This window comes from Lonchura striata, chromosome 1, assembly GCF_050655825.1.
Source record: "Lonchura striata isolate lonStrDom1 chromosome 1, ASM5065582v1, whole genome shotgun sequence".
In the NCBI taxonomy this organism is placed as follows: Eukaryota; Metazoa; Chordata; class Aves; order Passeriformes; family Estrildidae; genus Lonchura; species Lonchura striata.
The window spans coordinates 86,066,652-86,085,665 of record NC_140703.1 but is presented as its reverse complement, the minus strand read 5'-3'; the positions used below and the strand labels follow the sequence as shown (position 1 = coordinate 86,085,665).

Below are 19,014 nucleotides of genomic sequence, written 5' to 3'. Positions count from 1 at the left end.
ACACGTGACTGAGAAGAAAATGCATCATAAAAAGCTTTCAAATTGCATGCTGCACATAGCAATTCACTTCCATTACACTGAATCAAGCCAGATAAATCTCCACCCAACTGCATCTAAAGCAATTGAGAGAAGACATGGAAAGATAACACAGACGCCCTTCAGCCCCTTCCCATGAGCTCCTTTGACACAGCTGATGAACACTTCTCATGCAGGAGATCAGACCTGGCTATCTACCCAATGAGGCAATGGCTGAAAAGAGCACACAAACATGAAATCCAGCCTGCAGCGTATCTCTTCCAAGGAAATTCTTCAAATTCAGAGGTGTTGGAATGCATGAAATAGAAGCCTCTGGGTCCCTCAGAGAGAGAAAGGCATGCAGGGATTGAATTGGAACCTTTAGAGAAACTGAAATACATTAAGCCACACAGATATGAAGTAAGAGTGTAAGTTTAAGTAAGTAGAAATATATCTTAAGTGCCTTAAGAAACTGTATTAGCTAGTAAAAAGGCCTAAAGCCTAGCTTAAAGTTCAGTAGTGTTACATTTCACAAAATTAATTTAGCTCTAGGCATAATGAAAACATAGCAGAACACTGCTTGCATATCTAGCTAGAACAGATAGAATTATATATGTAGATTTTGTGTACTGACACTACTTTCGCACATTAGAATCAAGCTCGAATTGGTGCAGGAAGAATGTTTTAGAATAATTTTTAGCTTATTGAACGATTTATGAATAAAATCCCCCTGTACTGAGGTAAAAAAAAGAAAGAAGGAAAAAAAAGGTGTAGGAGCTGCTGCTGCTTCTGCTCGGGACATTGGGACTCTATTCCAGAAAGCACGGACTTTAATTCTCTGAACTCTTCACCTTTGAGACTTAGGTATTCATGCAAAAACAACTTTACAGCAGCCAAAGCTGCTCTTGTCTCTTTGAAGACCCACTCAAAACTTGACACAAAGGAAACTGAAAACATACAGTGAAGGAAAGAATTACGTAGGTAACCCACATACTTCTACAGAAAGCCTCATATCATTAAAATTAGTAACACAAAACATCTGTAAAGTGTATGATCATAGGATGCACATCTGGCTCTGTTAACATCTCAAAGAACTGTTTGTCAATAGAAAATTAACAGTAAATGAGTGCTTCCACATGGAGATGAATTTCAGACCTAACTTTAGTACTTTGGTGACTTCAGAGAAAAACAGAACTGAAAAACTGATGGAGAAAGGTCAGACAAAGTGAGTGCTTGCTGAGCTTAATTTCTTCCAAAGTAACACATTTACAACTAGCTAAAGAGCAAACAATGCCAGCACATCACCAATTCCCACCTCCCCACAATGCAGGGACTGTGGAATGGAAAAGCTGTGGGAATGGCTGTCCGTGCTCACTGAGCACTGCAGGCTAGCAGCCAGTCACAATCCCCAGGTGTGTGAGGAGCAGTGAATACTTGTGTTTGTCATTTAAACAGACCTGCCCACCATGGCAATAGGATGCTGCAGTGCTGAATACCAGGACTCCTGTTTTAAAGATCAGACTGAAAAGGTTGAAAATTTTTCCCAAAAAAGTTTTTGATGCTAGAAAGAAAATGCAAAGTTAGGGGAACTGAAATCAGCTTTATCACAAACTTCCAGTGTGTTTTAGTTACACACCCTAGTTTTTCTTTTGTGTTTGTTGATGAAAGGATTTCCACATCTAGAAAGAAAGGTTTTCTAAGGATGAACTGCAAGAAGTCAAATACTTTCCTCATTCCAAGACTTTCTGCAAACAAATGTCTGATGTATTATCCTGGATTTAAGTCTGTGCCATGGAGGAAATCAAACTAGAACATCTACTCATGTTTCTGGTCTTATGATCTGTGTCACATACACAGAGATTGATGGTGAACCATCAGAAGGCCTGGAAGACTCCGTGAAACACCACAAGGAACTGTGGACTTCTCCAAAGGGTCACCATGGAGAGAAAGCACTATCCAAGCAAACAGGATATTGGTGACATGCGTGGCCATGGACATGCTCTTCCCTTTAGCTTGTGTGGTAGGTGGGGAGCAGCTTGGTGAGAAACAGAAGCTGAGCAGAACAGCAAGGAAGATTCTGCTGCTGCAACATGGAAACAACCATTGGTCATGACAGGGATCGCAAAGAGTAGGGTTTTCAGATTCCATTCAATCTCCTACCCAACCTGTGGATTTTGTGGGGAGTTTCAGGAAAAAAGACTGACATCTGGAAAGGTAAGAAATATTTTTTCACGGTCAGTGAAATCCTGAGAATAACCCATGTCACCTGAAGCAAATATGAAGGAGCAGGATGGCACAGAGAGAAACCACAAGCAGCACAGAGAACTGTGGCGAGAAACAAGAGATTCATATTGAAAGTGTGACTGAAACAAAAATGAGACATTAAGTCCACTCAAAAGCAGCAGAACAGTAAAAGTCAAAGAGGCTTGAGGTTCATACCATAAAAATTACTAACTGTCTTTTACAGTCACTCCAGGTGACAGAGCTCCTCTCAAAGTTCTTAACAAAGTTCCTTATTTCTTCACTCTAAGTCCCAGTCTCCATATACAGATATACAAATATGCACACCCACACACATTCATGAACAAATTGTGATATTATTTTGAAAATCTGACAGCCAGTATTTAGCATGCAGATGCTCCAAATGCTGCCATCATTAGTGTACTTCTTCCCTTTAGATCAAGAGCTTGATTTACCAGCAAAACAAAATAATGTTTACAGAGCTACACAGGCAATTTCTTATGAAAGACCAATCTGCTCCCCAGTGGAGTCCTGTGGCAGAAATAAATCATGTTTTCACTAATGTTTGAGCAATGCCATTCCAAATTACACTCTGTGCACATTACACAGAAGTGTATTTTTATGAAAGATTATGCATGCCTACTAAAGCCCTGGAAAAAGAATAAGTGTCTTAGGAAAGTTAATTTCACTTAATTGCTTGCAACCTTCCTTCTTCCTCTAATTCTGTTTGTGGGTGGAATTCATAAGTTACTGAATTAGTTATATATACAGAGAACTTTGCAAGGTAAATGAATCAAGGTTTTTTTGCTCCCCCTCTCCAAGAAAGCAGTTTTAATTAAATCCCTCTATTCCTGCAGATGGGACAACATTAGGTGTCATAATAATTGATTATATAATCCCAGTTTCTGATTTGCACAGAGCTCAACAGAAGCAAAGACTGTTGATATAGAATAGATCAGTAAAGTACAGGAGATTAGTAAAGGATTAGGTTCCCTCTCTGCTTCCAAAATCCTATCTCACCAGCACTCAAACAGCAGATGCCAAGTTTCAGCTGTGCAGTCTGTACACTGATTAATTTAGGAAGTCAGAGAAAATCAACACCAACTCAAAGCTGGTTGGATTCCTTCACTTTGGTCACCTTTCATTTCTCAATTCACACCTACAGACTGAAATCAAACAGAGCTTGTTCCAGAGCTTGTAACAATTCTGGTAGCTAAAGATTAGGACAAAAATGAGGTATTAATTATAGAACTGAATTTCTGACTACAAACTGGACCTTGATTATAATTCTTGGTCTAGCTGTGTTTTGAGTTATTTTCTGCAAAGAACTGACTTGACTATTATCAAATAAAATCTACTAATCTGCAATAGCACAGCTGCTCCCAAGAAACTGGGTGCTATAATCACCTTTAATTTATGTTCACTTTCACAGAGACCTTCAAATGCTGCATCCAAATACTTCTTTGGCTTACAAGAGGCATCATTAACTCTGCATATCAACAGTGCTGCCATTCATTCCCTTCAATGGAAATATTCATCAGGTTTAAGCATATACATGTATCCAGGACTTATGACCATGGAGCCTGTGTACTGTGTTCATTTTGCTAGAAAGGAATATTCAATTTTTCTGCATATCTAATGAATTCTTACCACCCTCTTAAAATCATCAAGGTGATCTGGCTTTCCTTTAAAATCTTTCCAACAGTCTGTCTCCACTGGGCAGGTTTCAGGAAGACCTATGAATACATTTCCTCTATCCAATGTGGAGTTAAGCCATTGTGCCCTTACCTGAACTTTTCTCCTCCTTATCTGAGGTTGATCAAAAACCTGGGATAACATGTAGAATTACAAACCCTTCTGCTATGCCCCAAGTGATGCTTCCCTCACAGCCTCCAGCCACTGATGCCCTTCCCCACGTTTCCCAGACCAGGCTTGCTGCAGTTCCTATTAGACTCTGACCTGAAATATTCCAGAAAAAGAAGAGGTGGAAGACTCTTTTTTTTGCCAGACTGATGTGCAGAAATAGTTCCCACACTGTTGCCAGCAGCACAATCAGCCCAGGGAGAGATGGGAACACAGCAGCCAGTGGGGCACACGGCTTTGGAGGAATTCCCCAAAATGCCATGCCAAATTGTGGGATTTCAAGAGGTCATGGCCTAGAATAACAAGTGCTTTGTCCTGAACCAGCTTTGAGTTTTCTGTTTCTTTGGTTTGACTTTGTTATGCGGCGTTTTTTTTTTAAAGAAGAAACATGGAAATGTTACACTTAGGAAAAAATACACAAATTGGCTACTTTCTCATGAAGTTTGTATCTTGCTAAGGTCCTTGATATTTTAAAAAGTTTGTTTTGGAGGGGTGGTATACCAATGACAAGAGCCTCATCTCACAGCAGAGCTGACAAACTACTTTTCTTCATGGTATTCAATGACACTTCAGAGTGGCAGGATACTCAATTCCTTAAAAGCAGAAATGTTCAAAAAATAGCAGAAGCAAATGTTACCTCTAAGATGAAATTTCAAGCTTAAACTCTTACAAGGCAAATATTCCTTTAAAAGGTCCCTTTTAAAATCCTTATGCTTAATGTATTTTTAGACAAATATTTTTATGACTACAAGATGAACAAGTTCCCCACTGCTTTAGACTGTTCCTATGGAAACAAACCCATTGGCAAAGAGGAGTCCTGAACAACTCTGATACCACTGTCTGTACCCTGCTCCTTTTAGCAGCAATAAATCACCATTTAGAAATCCACAAGTCTAGAAGGCTGATTATGAAGGGGCCAAGGAATTGCAATCAGCAGAGTCCAAAAAAACTCTCCAATTGAAAAGTCTAAAGTGCATGAAAGAGCTAGAGGCTTACTAACTGAGTGTGCTTAAATCCATGGAGAATAGACTCAGGAAATTAATTCTGAATTAATAAATGCATGTTGAATCAAGATAGATGAGAATCTACATACTTCATCTAAAGTCTGTTATCACGCTTTTGGTCTATATATATCAGTTGTGCCACTTATAAAGAAGTTATTAAATTATTTGTTATGAAAGAATAAAAGCAGCACACAGACATACCCCACAGCACTCAGGCTTACTACAACTAACAACTTCTGAGGAAGCTTTTGGAGGCAGAGGAGGGAACAGACAACAGTTGGTGTGTATTGGCTTGCATTTTCTGTGACAAAACACAAACAAGGTGTGGCAAAGACTGCTAAAGCGGAGAATTTAGCACAGAAATGAGAGGACAGTGACTCAAAAGGGAGCATGCTTTGAGCCTGCCCTTCTACAGCCTGGCAGTTCCTATCCCAGTGAAGGCTAAAATCTGCAGCACATCCTCATCACAGAGAATGTTTTCCTTCATCAGCCAGTGCTGTTCCAAGGGCAGACAGCTCCATGGTGTGGAGGTGTCAGGGAGCACAGGGCAGTTTCTCCCTGATGTGAGACAGCAATGGAGGTGTCCTGATCTTCCACAAGCCTTTTCTGTCTGGCAACTTGGAAAGGAAAGGGAGAGACAGCATAACTGTGCTATAAAGGCTGTCAGCATTTCTTGGAAGAGACTCTCCAGGGGGTTATTATGTGTCCTCTGCTAGAAATAGTTCAGAACAGGAAAACTGTATGTGTTAAGACAAAACCTGACAGGAACATTGGCAGTAAAGGAGCAGAGAATGAGGCAGGGTTTTGAGAGCCAGTCCAATTCTAAAACTAAGTATGATATTCCATAGTAAAACCAAGAGTTGCTTTGATCTCTTGGTACAGTAGGCATCTAAACAAATGGCATTTCTTTTGGAATAGTAAATATGAGGTCAAAGTAGTTCATTACCCTTGCACCAGTAAAGCTCTTCCTTTCCTGTAGGATGGATTGTCTTTCAACCTTAAGAGAAAGTTTTCTCCTAAAATCCCTGGGCATCTCCTGCCAAATATTTAGCCCTTACAGGTGAGAATTTCTGGCAAGCTTCCTAATGTCACCTGTAGCATCACAGATCTTGGTGATGCATTATCTCTATTTGAGAATACCTACTGCTTTTGCGGTCAGACCTTAATGAATGGCTAAAAGCCTCAGAGAGATTATTTTTATACTCCTAACTACCATGATTCATCCATTTCTATGCTCCAGGGAGAAAAACAGGAAGGAAACACTTAGTAAGACCTCAATTTCGTTTAACATTGGTAATGAACGTCAAGCAAGCTGTGGGAAGCAGAAAAAACCCAACCTCATTCCAGAGTGGCATTTAATAAAACTAAGTGACTCTGGAAAAATAAACTCAGGAGGTGGGTGGCACATGGAAGGACTAATTTGTGTTAATTAGAAGTTGTGAAGGAGGAATATTTTGAAGGGGAAAGCAGATTCAGAATTTCAGTGAACAATGTGATAAATACTAATTAGCCAATTATTTTTCCATAGTGGCAAGCAGCTTTCAATGCCATTTCTTCTTCTGCAACTGTCACACCTCCTGTTGAGAGGCTAAGATGCACCCCACACAAGCCACAACTATTCTGGCAGGACCAGTTTACCTCCCAGTATCACTCCTTTTATCTTGCATTTGGTGAGGGCAAAGGAAAAGAGAAAAGAGGCTGTTCTAGAGAACCGGGTTATCTAAATTAGACATTTAAACAGAAAAAATGTGAGAGGCTAACTTGCTGAGGTAAAAGCTCAGCACGCTTATGAGAAAGGCAAGAAACAGAAACTATTGTGGACATCCCAGCTCAAGATCAATTATGTCATAAACTGTGTGTATACAGATTGTCATCCTTTTTTCCTACATACAGAATTCTTAAAACTTTCAGAAAGCATAGCATTCAATGATTCTTTTGATGGGAAAAAAAATACAAAAGCAAAGCCAGGCTAAAATCTGATTATCAGGAAAAAAAGGAGGGAGGGAAAAACAGATATAAAAGATTCAGAAGATAGTGGTTAGTATCATCTTATTAAGGCTGCTAAGGTAACATCAAACACAAACTAACCTGGAGAACCATACTCATGTCTTGGTAACCTACAAATCTTAGGCATCACTTCCATTAGGGTCTTGACATACTGAAGAATGGTCCCTTGTAACTAAGAGAAAACAGATGTATGTAAACATGTCAGTGCTGTTGAACTATGAAACTTTAAAACAAACTGCATTCAAACTATACATGAACTGAAGCAGCTCTAAAAAATCTTGCATTTAATTCTGCCAGTCATCATCTTTAAAAAGGCAACTTTTTCAAATTTAAAGACTTCATATGGCATTAACCATCTTTGTACAAGAAGAATGGCACAACAGCTAAGGCCAGGAAGGTAATAAAGGAAAATATGTTTTTCTCTTACAGACTCTTTACTGTCTAACTAACTTTTAGGGTTTTGGTTAAAAAGTTGCATTTGAATGTTTTCAAAACCATTCAAAAAGCATCTGAATGTATTCAAAAGCAACATGAAAAAAGCCCTTGTGATTAGGACTGGCTGCAACAGCCCAAGCTAGTTCTTCTGGGCAATACCAGTTGAGATAGTCCCAGCCTGCAGTCAGCCTGTCTTCTTACCACTAGACACCTCTCCCTTATCTGTTCCCCTACATCTGAGCAGCCGCATCAGGCATTAGCAGGATACCCTCCCCAGGCCTTTTAATCTTCTTTATAAGTGACCAAGTGTTCAATGCCACCTTTAATGAATTGAGACAATTTACCACTAAGTTATAAAAAATTCCCTCTCATAAAACACAGCAAACCAATACTTGACACTCAAACCCTGAAAAACAGAAGTGTTTTCCTCTATCTCTGAAGACTAAATTACAGCATTTTTCAAGTAGGATTTAGCTTTTCTAGAACATCAAAAATGTACTTAGAACATTGTGGGAATTACTGTAAACAAACTGCCAAATGTGTCAAGTGCCTGAAGTACGATTACAAACACCACGGCTTTCCTTGGTACAGTTGGATTATTTTGGCAGCATGCTCCTACAAGCAACAGGGAGGAAAATATAATTTCTTTGGCTTAAATTAACCTCAGTGCACTATGGCTGTATATATAGATTCTAATAGTATAGCAAACAGCCAGCACCTCAGCCTCCTCCCAGTTATAAAGAAGGCCCTTTCCAATACAGGATACCCAGGCTGTGTGGATAATGTCTTCAAAACTGGCCTGAGCAGCATTGCTAATCAAGCACAGAGGTTAAACTCCTGTTGTTAAGGAGTGATGTCATTAATGAGAGCCCTGAAGTTAAGTGGCAGGCAGAAAAGCACACTACAGCTGTTCTCAAAAAATGTGAATGAACAGTAAAAAAAAGTGAATGTACAGTATTGTCTTTAAGTTGAAATAAACTAATTTAAAATACTCATACATTTCCAGGGCCTACCTAGGCCCTAACAGCTCAGGGCACAAATTGCATGAATCTCCAATGAAGAATCCAAATTTTCAAAACACTGCTCAGGGCACCAAAGCACTTCTTTCTATTGCTCACACAAGACATTGAGTACTGTCAAGCACAGCTTATATCAAATTTCAATGGAAGTTATTTTAATTATTTTTTCCAGGATCTCAATTTCACTTTGTTTTTCCTGAGACATTTCCTATAAGAAACCATGTGGACTAGCAGAAGAATAAAGACAATTAGCATACCAGGCTCTTGACAACTTTCAGCAATTCCTCCATGACCACAGCAATGCCTTGATATCCAAGAAGTCTACAGATGACTTTAAAGTGAGGGGGACCAACAAAATTCCTGTAGTTGCTGTAAATGCTGGAATATGCCAAATTCAATGCCTAAAACAAGAAAACAGATATGATTAATGAAAATTTTGTCTGCCTGTAGCTCAATAATAATGTAATTTGAATATAACTTTAAAGTATATTAAAACTGAAATAAAAACTTTGTATCTCACTGTCTTTCAAAGAGGTTTAACTATACAGTTTCTCTTTCGGCAGTTTCTCTTCAGGCAGGAACATCAACAAAAATCTCTCTATCAGCAAGACAAATTTGTAAGCACTTTTTTTTTCAAGCAGACATCTTCCATTTATCATTTATAAAGCCACAAACACTTTCTCTTTTGTACTTTTCTATTTACACAAGCATAAAAAGGTAAAAGTAGTCAATGCCATGTCCATATCCCTGAATTTAAAGCACAGCTTCTATTCCTTTATCTTCCATTTCATGCGCAAAACATCTTGAAAGAAATTACCTCCATTTTCTGTTCATAATAGGTGTTTTAAGTCTCTGAGTACTCAACTACAAAAAAAAATCCCTCTCTAATTAATTAATAAGGATCTTTCCTTTTCAAACCCCTTTGCTGTACACAAGATCAAAGCAAATTTAAGTCTGGATATAACCTCATAGAAATTATTTGGAAAAAAAGATTTGTATAAATAGGACCAGGTGCTTTGCCACAGTCACGTTTACTTCCATGAAAGTGAACACAGCTGTACAGACTGATGTGATGTGAGGATTTAGGAACTGCTTGCTGAAGGTGCAGATTAGGCGGGGTTGACTAACTTAGCATCCTCCGTTTCTGCAAGTGGGTTGTTCTCCTAATAACCTGAAATATAATTTTAGCAGGAATCTTGGCCACCTTTCTTAGTGTGTTTCCTTCAGTTTTTTCGAAATTTCATTCTCTCTAAACAGCATACTGTTAAACTTTCAACTTCACACACAATTGTAACAGAAGATTTTCCATGAAGAACATTCTCTTCAATCCAGATCCTGCCCTAACTACCCATGCAAGTCAACACCAGATACTGTAAACACACAGCATTAAGCTAATTGGAAATCAATTCAGAAAACTCTACCGAGCTCTTGAAGGATTTTATTCTTATAAAGGACTTAAAAATCATCTCTTGAAGCAATCAGAATAGAATATGCACATTTTTATTTATGTTGCATGTCTCTATATAAACACCAGTTTCCAACTGAGGTCTTAGAAATATAAAAATTCTAGATGCAAACTGAAATAGACACTTGGATAACTATTAGAATCCTAGTATATAACACAGTCCTGCTGTTACATCAGAGCTGACTAAAAGGCCAAACTCCAAATGTGTCCCACCAGGGGACAGCCTAAAGCTGCGTCCCACTAGTACCACCTGTGCATTTCCATAGCTCTCCACATACAAAAATGAGGTCTGGGCCAAAGACAGCAGAGAGAACTGGTAAAACCTTAAGAACATATGTGCAGATGAATATTCTGATAAACTAAGGACTTACACAACTGCCCCTAAGAGATGAGATTTCGTTTTTTGGTTTTGATGTTTCCAGTTAGGTAGCTCTCCTACAACAAACCTGTCAGAACTATCTATTTCAGCTACTGCACATGGAGAATTTTATTTTAGTGGGTTAAGGTCTTTTACTGCCATAAGGTTAAGGGGAAGGAACGTCTCTTCACACAGCAGGAATTTGTCATAGAAAAGCAAGTCCTAAAAACATGATTTTGGTATTTAAAACATTTGTCACTACCTAACAATAAGAAGCCAGCCAATCTAAAAATATACCCTACATGTAAACCTCACGGGGAAGTACCTAAAATTCACAGTCCACCTGTAAACATTGGATTAGTGGATCTTTCTAAACTGCAACAAGGAATTTAAAAAACATTACACTCCAACACCACTTCCCCCCCAGTGAGACACAAAGGCATAAAATCCTTAGGGAAGAAGCCATTAACTAGAGGGGAGTGGAGGTGGAAAGGGAGGGAGGGGAAGTTGCTGTTCATTATTTTTTAAGCTATACTTGCTCCCTCCCCTACTTAAATTAAAAAAAAAAAAAAGAAAGAGTTGTTAGTTGCTGATGTCATCAAAGTGCTAACATTAATCACTCACAGCATCACTGGTCCACACACAAGAGTATATAACAGGGATGCTCAGGCAGCATACTGTCAAGGGGAGGAGAGGAAAGCAAGAGAGGGGGGAAAAGACACTATTTTCTTCTCCTGTGTGTGGTCTTTGAAAAGCAAGGCAACAGCATCTTTAGACAAGATGTGCTCTTGCAGGAATTTAAGTGGAAGAGACAAAGAAATCATGCCACCAGCAGCATCAGAGAAAAAAACTGAAATCACCAAGCAATGAGAATTCAATCCAGAGATTCTGAGGAGAAGAAAGAGCAAACTGGCAAACAGAGATCAGTCAGGAAATAATTCATGTAGAAAGGGATACAAAAAATTTGGTGCTTGCAACATTTCACAGCAGCATCACCATAAAGCAATTCTGTTCTGGAATTTCCATCAGGGAGCGACGGTAAGTACTGACTTTATGATCCATAAAACATCAGATGGCTTCTCCAAACATTTACATGTCAGTAATTGTGTGTTTTCTAATAACTGATGGTTTGTAACAATAGAAATGTGTTATTGTTATTTAATTACAGTTTGTTCTACTTACAAAATGCTAGGAGGATTAAACTGTTGAAATTAATCATTCCTAGGCTATGTTAAAAAGTGTTCTAAAAAATAGATTATAATTTTAAGTAATAGGGATCTACCAGTTAAACATAAGGTAACTGAGGAAGTATAACTCTGATCTCACTAATGCACCCTATTATAATATCTGCAGTAGCTGGGTAGATGCCAAAATGTGTCTGTTTGGTAAGTTCATCTGATAGCAAACTCAGTTCCTTTATATTGTTGCTGTATTAGAAAGGGTGCCTTTACCACAGAACTAGAAAAGCAGCATCTACCCAGATCAGTCATATCCATGGTTTTACACTGTCATGAAAATAAACATACATATTTTTCTTCCCACTTCCCAGTAAGTAGAATCCAAAACCCTTGAGCAACAATTCTCATACATAAACAGGCACAGAATTCTTACTATTAATGTAATGTCACTATCTAAATCCCATTAAAAATATCTTATAAAATATACATTTTCCAAGCCTCCTATCTAGTACAAAATACTTGTATTACAGAAAAATTTCAAAATATGTTATGAGCAAATCTCACAATCTTTCTTCCTCAGAAGAATTTTTAATAATTAATTGTTATTTAGCAAGGAAATGTAACATTTTAAACTTGATCTTAAAAAAGTATATTTGATTTATTTTTCACAACAAAGTCATAAACAATGAAATACAGTGTTACTGTCATGGGCATTTATAGCCATAAAAAAAAAAAAAAAAAGAGAAACTATCAAAGTGTAAAAAACTTCCATGAGTGCCACTGGAAACTGACAATCAAACTAAGGGATCAGATTAAATTGCTGAGGTAAGCTCTTTTTCAAAAGTTACCATCACGACAGTAAAAGAATAAAACCCAAGCCAAACAAATGAAAATATCCACTGGTTGTTATTATATATTTTTTAATAGATGTGTTTAGAGAAATTGCAGAAAAGAGATGTTTTCCTTTCACTATTCACAGTGGTTACATATGCTGAGAATCTCAAAATACTGGCAGATTTTCTAATTTGAATTGAGGGCGAGGAGGAGTATAAATTCAGGGCAGACAGACTATGGGATTACATAAAATTACTTAAAACAGCAGAGAGCAGAGAGTAATTTCTTTAAAATCCCCACTATTTATCCAAAAGGTAAAACATAGTGAAAGCTGTGTTTCACTAAGCTTGACAAAGCTTTTCCAAGAGGCTGACCAGCATCAAGACTAAATATTGTGATACTGATACCAGCAGTGTTCACAGCCACTGCTGCAGTGTAGCTGCAGTGGCTACAGATGTGCAATTTACCAGCAAAACAGAGAGTATCACATAATCATAGAACAGTCTGGCTTGGAAGGGACCTTAAAGATCACCTAGTTCCAACACCCCTGCCACAGGCAGGGACACCTTCCACAGCTTGTCTGGGCAACCCATTCCAGTGCCTCACTGCTCTCACAGCAAAGAATTTCTTTGTAATATCTAATTTAAATATACCCTATTTAAGCTTAAAGCCATTTCTCTTTGTCCTATCAATATCTGCCAACATAAAAAGCCCCTCTCCAGCTGTATTGCTGTATCTAGACACCAGAAGATGCTGTAAGATCTCCCTGGAGCCTTCTCTTCTCCAGGCTGAACAGCCCCAGGTCTCTCAGCTTGTCTTCATAGGGAAGCTGTTCCTATGTGAACTTGTAAATAAGAAACTAACATAAGATATCGGAGACAAAATAATACGTGGTCAGGTTTCCACATACTCTTTTGTTCTTCAACTGATTGTGACTGGCAAAACTAAAGACTTGTGGATGGTAGAGGCACTTATTCTTCTATATCCACTCCTGCTAACCCCTCTTCCCACTTAACATAAAATACAAGATACACAGACTAGAGAAAAAAACACCTGCTGCATTTTTTTTACAATCACCTGGGAAAAAAATGTGAAAGGGAGTGATTCCCCAATTGTAAATTCTCCATCTCTCAAGATACAACTGGTCACTTGTACAGGCAGCAGCTCTGGTTAAATTTCTCTAAGTTTATCTTTACCCTTTCACTTGGAAGAGAAATACACATTTTAAAACACCCCAGACTTTATGAACTTTCATTCCCATTTTTACACTGCAGTGCCAAAGATGAGAGCATACCTTCCTAACAAACTCCATTCCTACATTACAGAGCACTACGATTAAGATCCAAACAACATCCTTGGTGCTGCAGCTTCTCCAAAGAACATCTTCCCTTTCCACAGGGAGATCAGCATCAAGAGAGGGGAAAAAACCTCCCAAGCAACATCCTGATGGGAATAACCATCCAAAACATCACAGGAAACACAGCAATGGTAATTTGGCCAAAAATGGCCAGTTGTGTCGACAGCTTTTACAGCATCATGTACCACCCTAACTGGAACAGCATGCTGTCCAGCTACTCCAGAAAGAGCTTTCAGAGGGAAGAGAGGGTGCCCACCACTCGCTCCTCCTTTGTTGTCGAAAACCTGACTCCCCTCACAACATACATCATGTGCGTGACCTGCCAGTCCGCAAACCCCTCCAGCGACCAGTGCAGAGTTTTTAACACACTGGAACGAGACCCAGCCTCGGCGAGCAGCACCAAGAAAGAGCTGGCGCTGGGCATCTGGCTCACCAGCAGCGTCCTGCTCCTCACCATCGCCGCAGTCCTGCTCTACGGCTGCCTGCACCTGCTGTGCCGCAGGAGACACGAGCGCTCGCAAGAGCGCAACAGGACCTCCAAACAAGAGCATGAGGAGCCATGGACCAAAAGCGCGGCGCACGCCTCAGATGAGCTCAGCAGGCAGAGCCAGCACACACAGGATGCTGAGGAAAAGCATCCAGGTGGCATCCAGCTGGCCACAATCATAGAGAATCCCTCAGTGTGCAATGAGCCCATTGTGCCATCTTCTAAAAGTCAGGAGCGTGTCCCAGTAACGGGACATTGCTCTGCTATAAAATAGAAATGTTTTGTCCAGGAGAAGATTTTTGCTACGTAAGGTACCCAGCTACTTCAAATGCATCACATGCACTGTTGGTGCTCACAACAAGGAGCTCCAACTGCTCGCTGCAGCACTCCTGGATGTACATCTGATATCACACCCTTTCCAAGAGCCTGCAAACAGTATGCAAAGGTCCACATGCCCAAGAAGTGAGCACTTCAGACACCCTCCGTTATTTAAAAATGAAGCATGTAGCAAGTAATTGGTTTATAGTCTAAGGGGATTTTTTTCATTGCTTTTATTTAGCCTAAAACAGCAAACAAATATAAAAAGTAACCAAAAGTGACCAAAATAATTTTTGTTAACTAGCATGAATAAAACTGAGTAGGAGTTTTCAGATGGCAACCCAGACTGCTACACTATAGGCAACTGGAACATACACACAGAGTGCACTGGTTTGCCAGTGTGAGTTTTACCCTGACAATCCCAGCTGCTTCCCAAAACACACACTACAAGCAGTACTATACTTAGACAACACAATTCACTGCCCATGGTGTTGTCCACTCCTCCCATGTGCACTGAGGTCAGTCATAGAATGTAAGAATGTAATTAATTGTATCCTCCCATCTGTCTTATTTTCCCTCAGTCTAATACATGCAAGATAGTGACTTTGTAAGGATGTGTCTAATTAAGGATATATCCTGGGTTATTTTTCACTCTTCTGCTCCCACCTCAAGCTACCTTCTGCTCCATGGGCCAGAGACTCCCTGCAGAGAAATGGAATTCAGAGATGCAGCTCCTGGTCCTTCCTTTTCTCTTTCCCTTTCAGTTTTAATGATAACATGTGTTAATCAGCTGCAAATTTCTTTCCAATTGCACAGTACATTCTATGTAATGAAGGGGGGCAAAACAGTAAAAACATGCCAAAATGCATTTTATTTTTGTAACAAGAAAACCTGCTGATCATCTCACTCTGCCTTGAGCTTCATGGCAAAGTGCCAAGGTCCTTTGGACAGAAATTTGCTCACCCTCACAACGTGACAAGTGTTGTCTGATTTACATGTACAAGTCACCCTGTTTAAAACCTCTGAAGTGCATTTGTGTTCCATAAAAACATAATAAATCTTAGTATTGCTGTATATTATGCCTAAAAAAACCAAAGGTGCACTGTGATCGCAGACACTTAATTGCTCTGGGTAGGAATGTATGTGTGAAGTCAGCTCTCTCTCTGACACAGCTCGGCTGCACCAGTGAAGGCTGGAGAGCTGCTGGCTGGGCAGCTGCCATCCCTCTCCACCGGTCCTGGCAGCTAAGGGGGGTTACAATTTTGGCAGGAGAGCTCCCCATGAATATTTCACAGCAGGTAGTGGATCTTTTCAGCTACTCTATTTTGACAACAATTCCCACAACTTGTGAAATGCACCGACTCTGAGTGCTAAGGAGAAGCTGGCATAAGTGTGAGGAATCTTTCTTTACATTTTTTTTTTTTTTGAGTAGGATAAGCATGACACACGGAACACTTGCTGAATGGGGGCGAGTATGACTTTCAGAAAACACTTCAAAAGGCATTTTTATTGTGTGAAGTTAGCAATAACGTGTTCTCCACCTGCTGCAGAGCACTTCCTTCAACTGACATGTTTTTCTTTGTCTTGCACGTCAGTCTCAAAACTGTGAGAATAACAGTTCACTGCTGTTTCAAATGACAGTGTTACATGAAGCCAACACAACAGGATTAGTGCCATAAAGGGGTGCCTGGGTAGCGAGAACAGAGAAAATGCTTTAAAATTATCTTGTAATCAAATTAACATTAACACTTCTCTGATTGGGTTTTCATCAAGAAAAGATTATTTTAATATTAATGGGATGAAGCCAAGAGACACACAGTCAATCTCTGCCAATATTTTGGGCTCTTGGAGACCTGTTTATTTCCCTGTATGTCCGTTTCTTTATGTGGGTTTTAAGGCAGTCCAATACATATATAGACATACATTATATTGAATACACATGTACACACCACACCAAGAACAAGGAGCAGTTCTGCTTAAAGCAGTTTTGAGGCAATTCACCTACTGCATTTTGTTATTTATACACAAACACAAATAACCAAAAGACATGCCTATATCTGACTGAGAAGGCAAAGAGCTACCATGGTAGTGCCTCCCAAGGGATTTACCTTCTCTAAATATAAAACCATGCCACCCACAGAGTTTGCTGTGTGCTACTAAGATAAACATTTATACCATCTCACAAGCAATGGACCATCTTGCAGCTGCTGCAAATGAGCAATTCATGCAGAGTGTCATCTGTTTTCTGCTCTAGTTTTGAAAAACTCATGTCATCACATGCTCACAGAACTACACGATTCTTTGTTTCTTGCTGAGAAAGTTTTATTACAGATTAATTCAAGTTCATTCAGGCAGTTCTGTATTAGATTTGATTATTCACTACTCACTATTAACAATCATCAAGTATGGGGCAAACATTCCAAGTGATTACCAAACTGATAGCAAGTTGCAACATAGTGCAAACTGACTTTAATTTGTGCACCAACAGTAGATAAAAAACATTATATTCACAGTGAGAAGTATCTTTCAAACATGTGTTTTTCACAAAATAAACGAGTTAGCAACTACAAAGTGCCAGAGACATAAAAACATGACAATATTTGGAAAATGCTGTATAAGACAGATAGAAAGCCCTTCAATTGTGGTCTACACAACCTCTATAGAACCAAGTATTTCATGGAAAGTTAGTTCAATTCCCCAGAAAAGATACTTTCTTATATGTATATTATAAAATATTTAATGCATTCACCCAATGTTGCCGAATTCCAACCTGCTAACATTAATATCATTAATCCTACACGTACTTTACCTGAGTAAAGGGATTTCAGTGATCGTGCTCAACCAAACTTTTAAAATAATCCAGCTCACATAAAAGGCTAAAGAGCTTTTGCAGGCTGGCTATTTCCCATCTGACAGCTCTGCTTCCATATCAACCAGAAGAAGGAAGCTGTATCTGTGGGTTTTTGTTTTGCTAATTACATGAAGATACCATTCAGAAAACTTTAGGTGCTAAAGAGAATGTTACTACAACTCTGTGCTAAGTATCAAGACTCAGTAATGTAGACCAGATGCTTTGATCCATTTAGAAATATCTGGGAATATGTGAATGCTTTGAGACACAAACAAAAAATTTCTTTAGTTACTCCTGTAGTAGTGCAGCCTCTATAATGTAACAATTCCTATCTGTACTGGCTATATAAAGTAGAAATGTTAAAAACTCCATCCAGATATCCTCAATTTCAAAATACATTTAATTCAAGAATAAAAAATATGCACTTGTTCAGATTTAAAACTAGAGAGAGTCCTGAGTATTTTCTAATATAGGCCTATCTAGTTATAAAATTTGCCCCAGAAAGGCAAGAAAGACCTACCCCCTTGATTGCTGCTGCTCATACACAAAAATATTCAAGAATTCTGAAAATATATAGCTCTCAGTGGGAAGATTGCTAAATTCATTTTATTAATGTAACCTGACTGACAAAAAAAAGGGTACCCCAGTTAATCTTCTGTCACTCACCCCACTGTATCATCACTTAGATAAATTAAGTTAGCAATCTCTATGAAATTCAGTCAGGCTTTTCTTCTATGCTGCATCTGGTCAGTTCCTAAAATAGTAAGGAACACAATAATTCTAATGTAAGAAAATTCCACTTTCCTATAATATACTGTTCCTTTTTTGGAGAACAATTACATAAAACACTATTTACAGGAGCAGACAGTCAGCTGTTACATTCCACATTAAGACATGTAAATCCTTTTCTACCTCCTTTATATTTTAAAGGCATGAAAGTTTTACAAATGCAGCAGATATTTTAGCACTGAAATTCATAACTGTTGAGATATCTCAAAACCTAGATTACTGGGTTGAAACTGCACCATACAACTATGCTATGATGTGCAGAAAATAAGAGTAAGACAAGGACTAATTATGTTCATGTTTAAGCAGGAGGTATACTGAGAGCAGCCACCCATAAGACTTACAGCTCACTTGCATAAATTAGACATATAACTGAGTACATATTTTAAATAATTTTAAATAATAATAAATATTTTAAGCTTTTTTATTGTCTGCCCTCTAATTTAATCTTTATATTTTTATTTATCTTTTCCATACTTCATCTTGCTACCCTGATAGTCAAGAAAACATTGCAAATTTTAGAGTGACACCTTATCATATAGTTCCAAATGATTTGCTGAAGGTTTGCACTGCTGGTTTTTACTGCTGTTTGAAGTAGATCAATATTTCTGACTACATATAAAAAATGCAAATATATGTTAATGTACTTTGTCTTTAACTGTCATTAAGACACAAGTAATAATTCTGAAGAATAAGAAAATAAATCTGCAGTGATCAGGGAGAACAAATCTATCACACATGAGCATAGCATTGGTCCTGTGAGAGTACAGGCTAACTTTCCTCACTTGGGTAGCCC

At 38.7% G+C, this 19,014-nt stretch overlaps 2 protein-coding genes across 5 annotated transcripts in view; one reads left to right on the top strand and one right to left on the bottom strand.

Annotated features, from left to right (window-relative positions):
* CYFIP1 (cytoplasmic FMR1 interacting protein 1) overlaps window positions 1-19,014 on the bottom strand; it is a 74,840-nt gene that overhangs the window by 8,585 nt on the left and 47,241 nt on the right. For all 3 annotated transcript variants that reach the window (XM_021546665.4, XM_021546663.4, XM_021546664.4), the window contains exons 24-25: window positions 8,842-8,985; window positions 7,212-7,302 (exon numbers count right to left, since the gene is read on the bottom strand). In XM_021546665.4, the coding sequence (XP_021402340.1) occupies window positions 7,212-7,302; window positions 8,842-8,985 (235 nt within the window). The remainder of the gene's footprint in view (window positions 1-7,211; window positions 7,303-8,841; window positions 8,986-19,014) is intronic.
* LOC110479391 (fibronectin type III domain-containing protein 9) lies at window positions 11,017-18,713 on the top strand. Of its 2 annotated transcripts, XM_021546672.4 has the most exons (2): window positions 11,017-11,445; window positions 13,745-18,713. In XM_021546672.4, exon 2 carries the CDS (start codon window positions 13,866-13,868, stop codon window positions 14,535-14,537), a length of 672 nt encoding a protein of 223 aa, XP_021402347.2. In that variant the 5' UTR covers window positions 11,017-11,445; window positions 13,745-13,865; the 3' UTR covers window positions 14,538-18,713. The 2 variants fall into 2 exon arrangements, with proteins under 2 accessions (XP_021402347.2, XP_085413499.1); XM_085557373.1 differs by lacking the exon at window positions 11,017-11,445 and having other exon boundaries at window positions 13,411-18,713.

Coding starts and splice junctions, on each gene's coding strand:
- LOC110479391 (XM_021546672.4), top strand. CDS start 13,866: ATGGGAATAACCATCCAAAACATCACAGGAAACACAGCAATGGTAATT.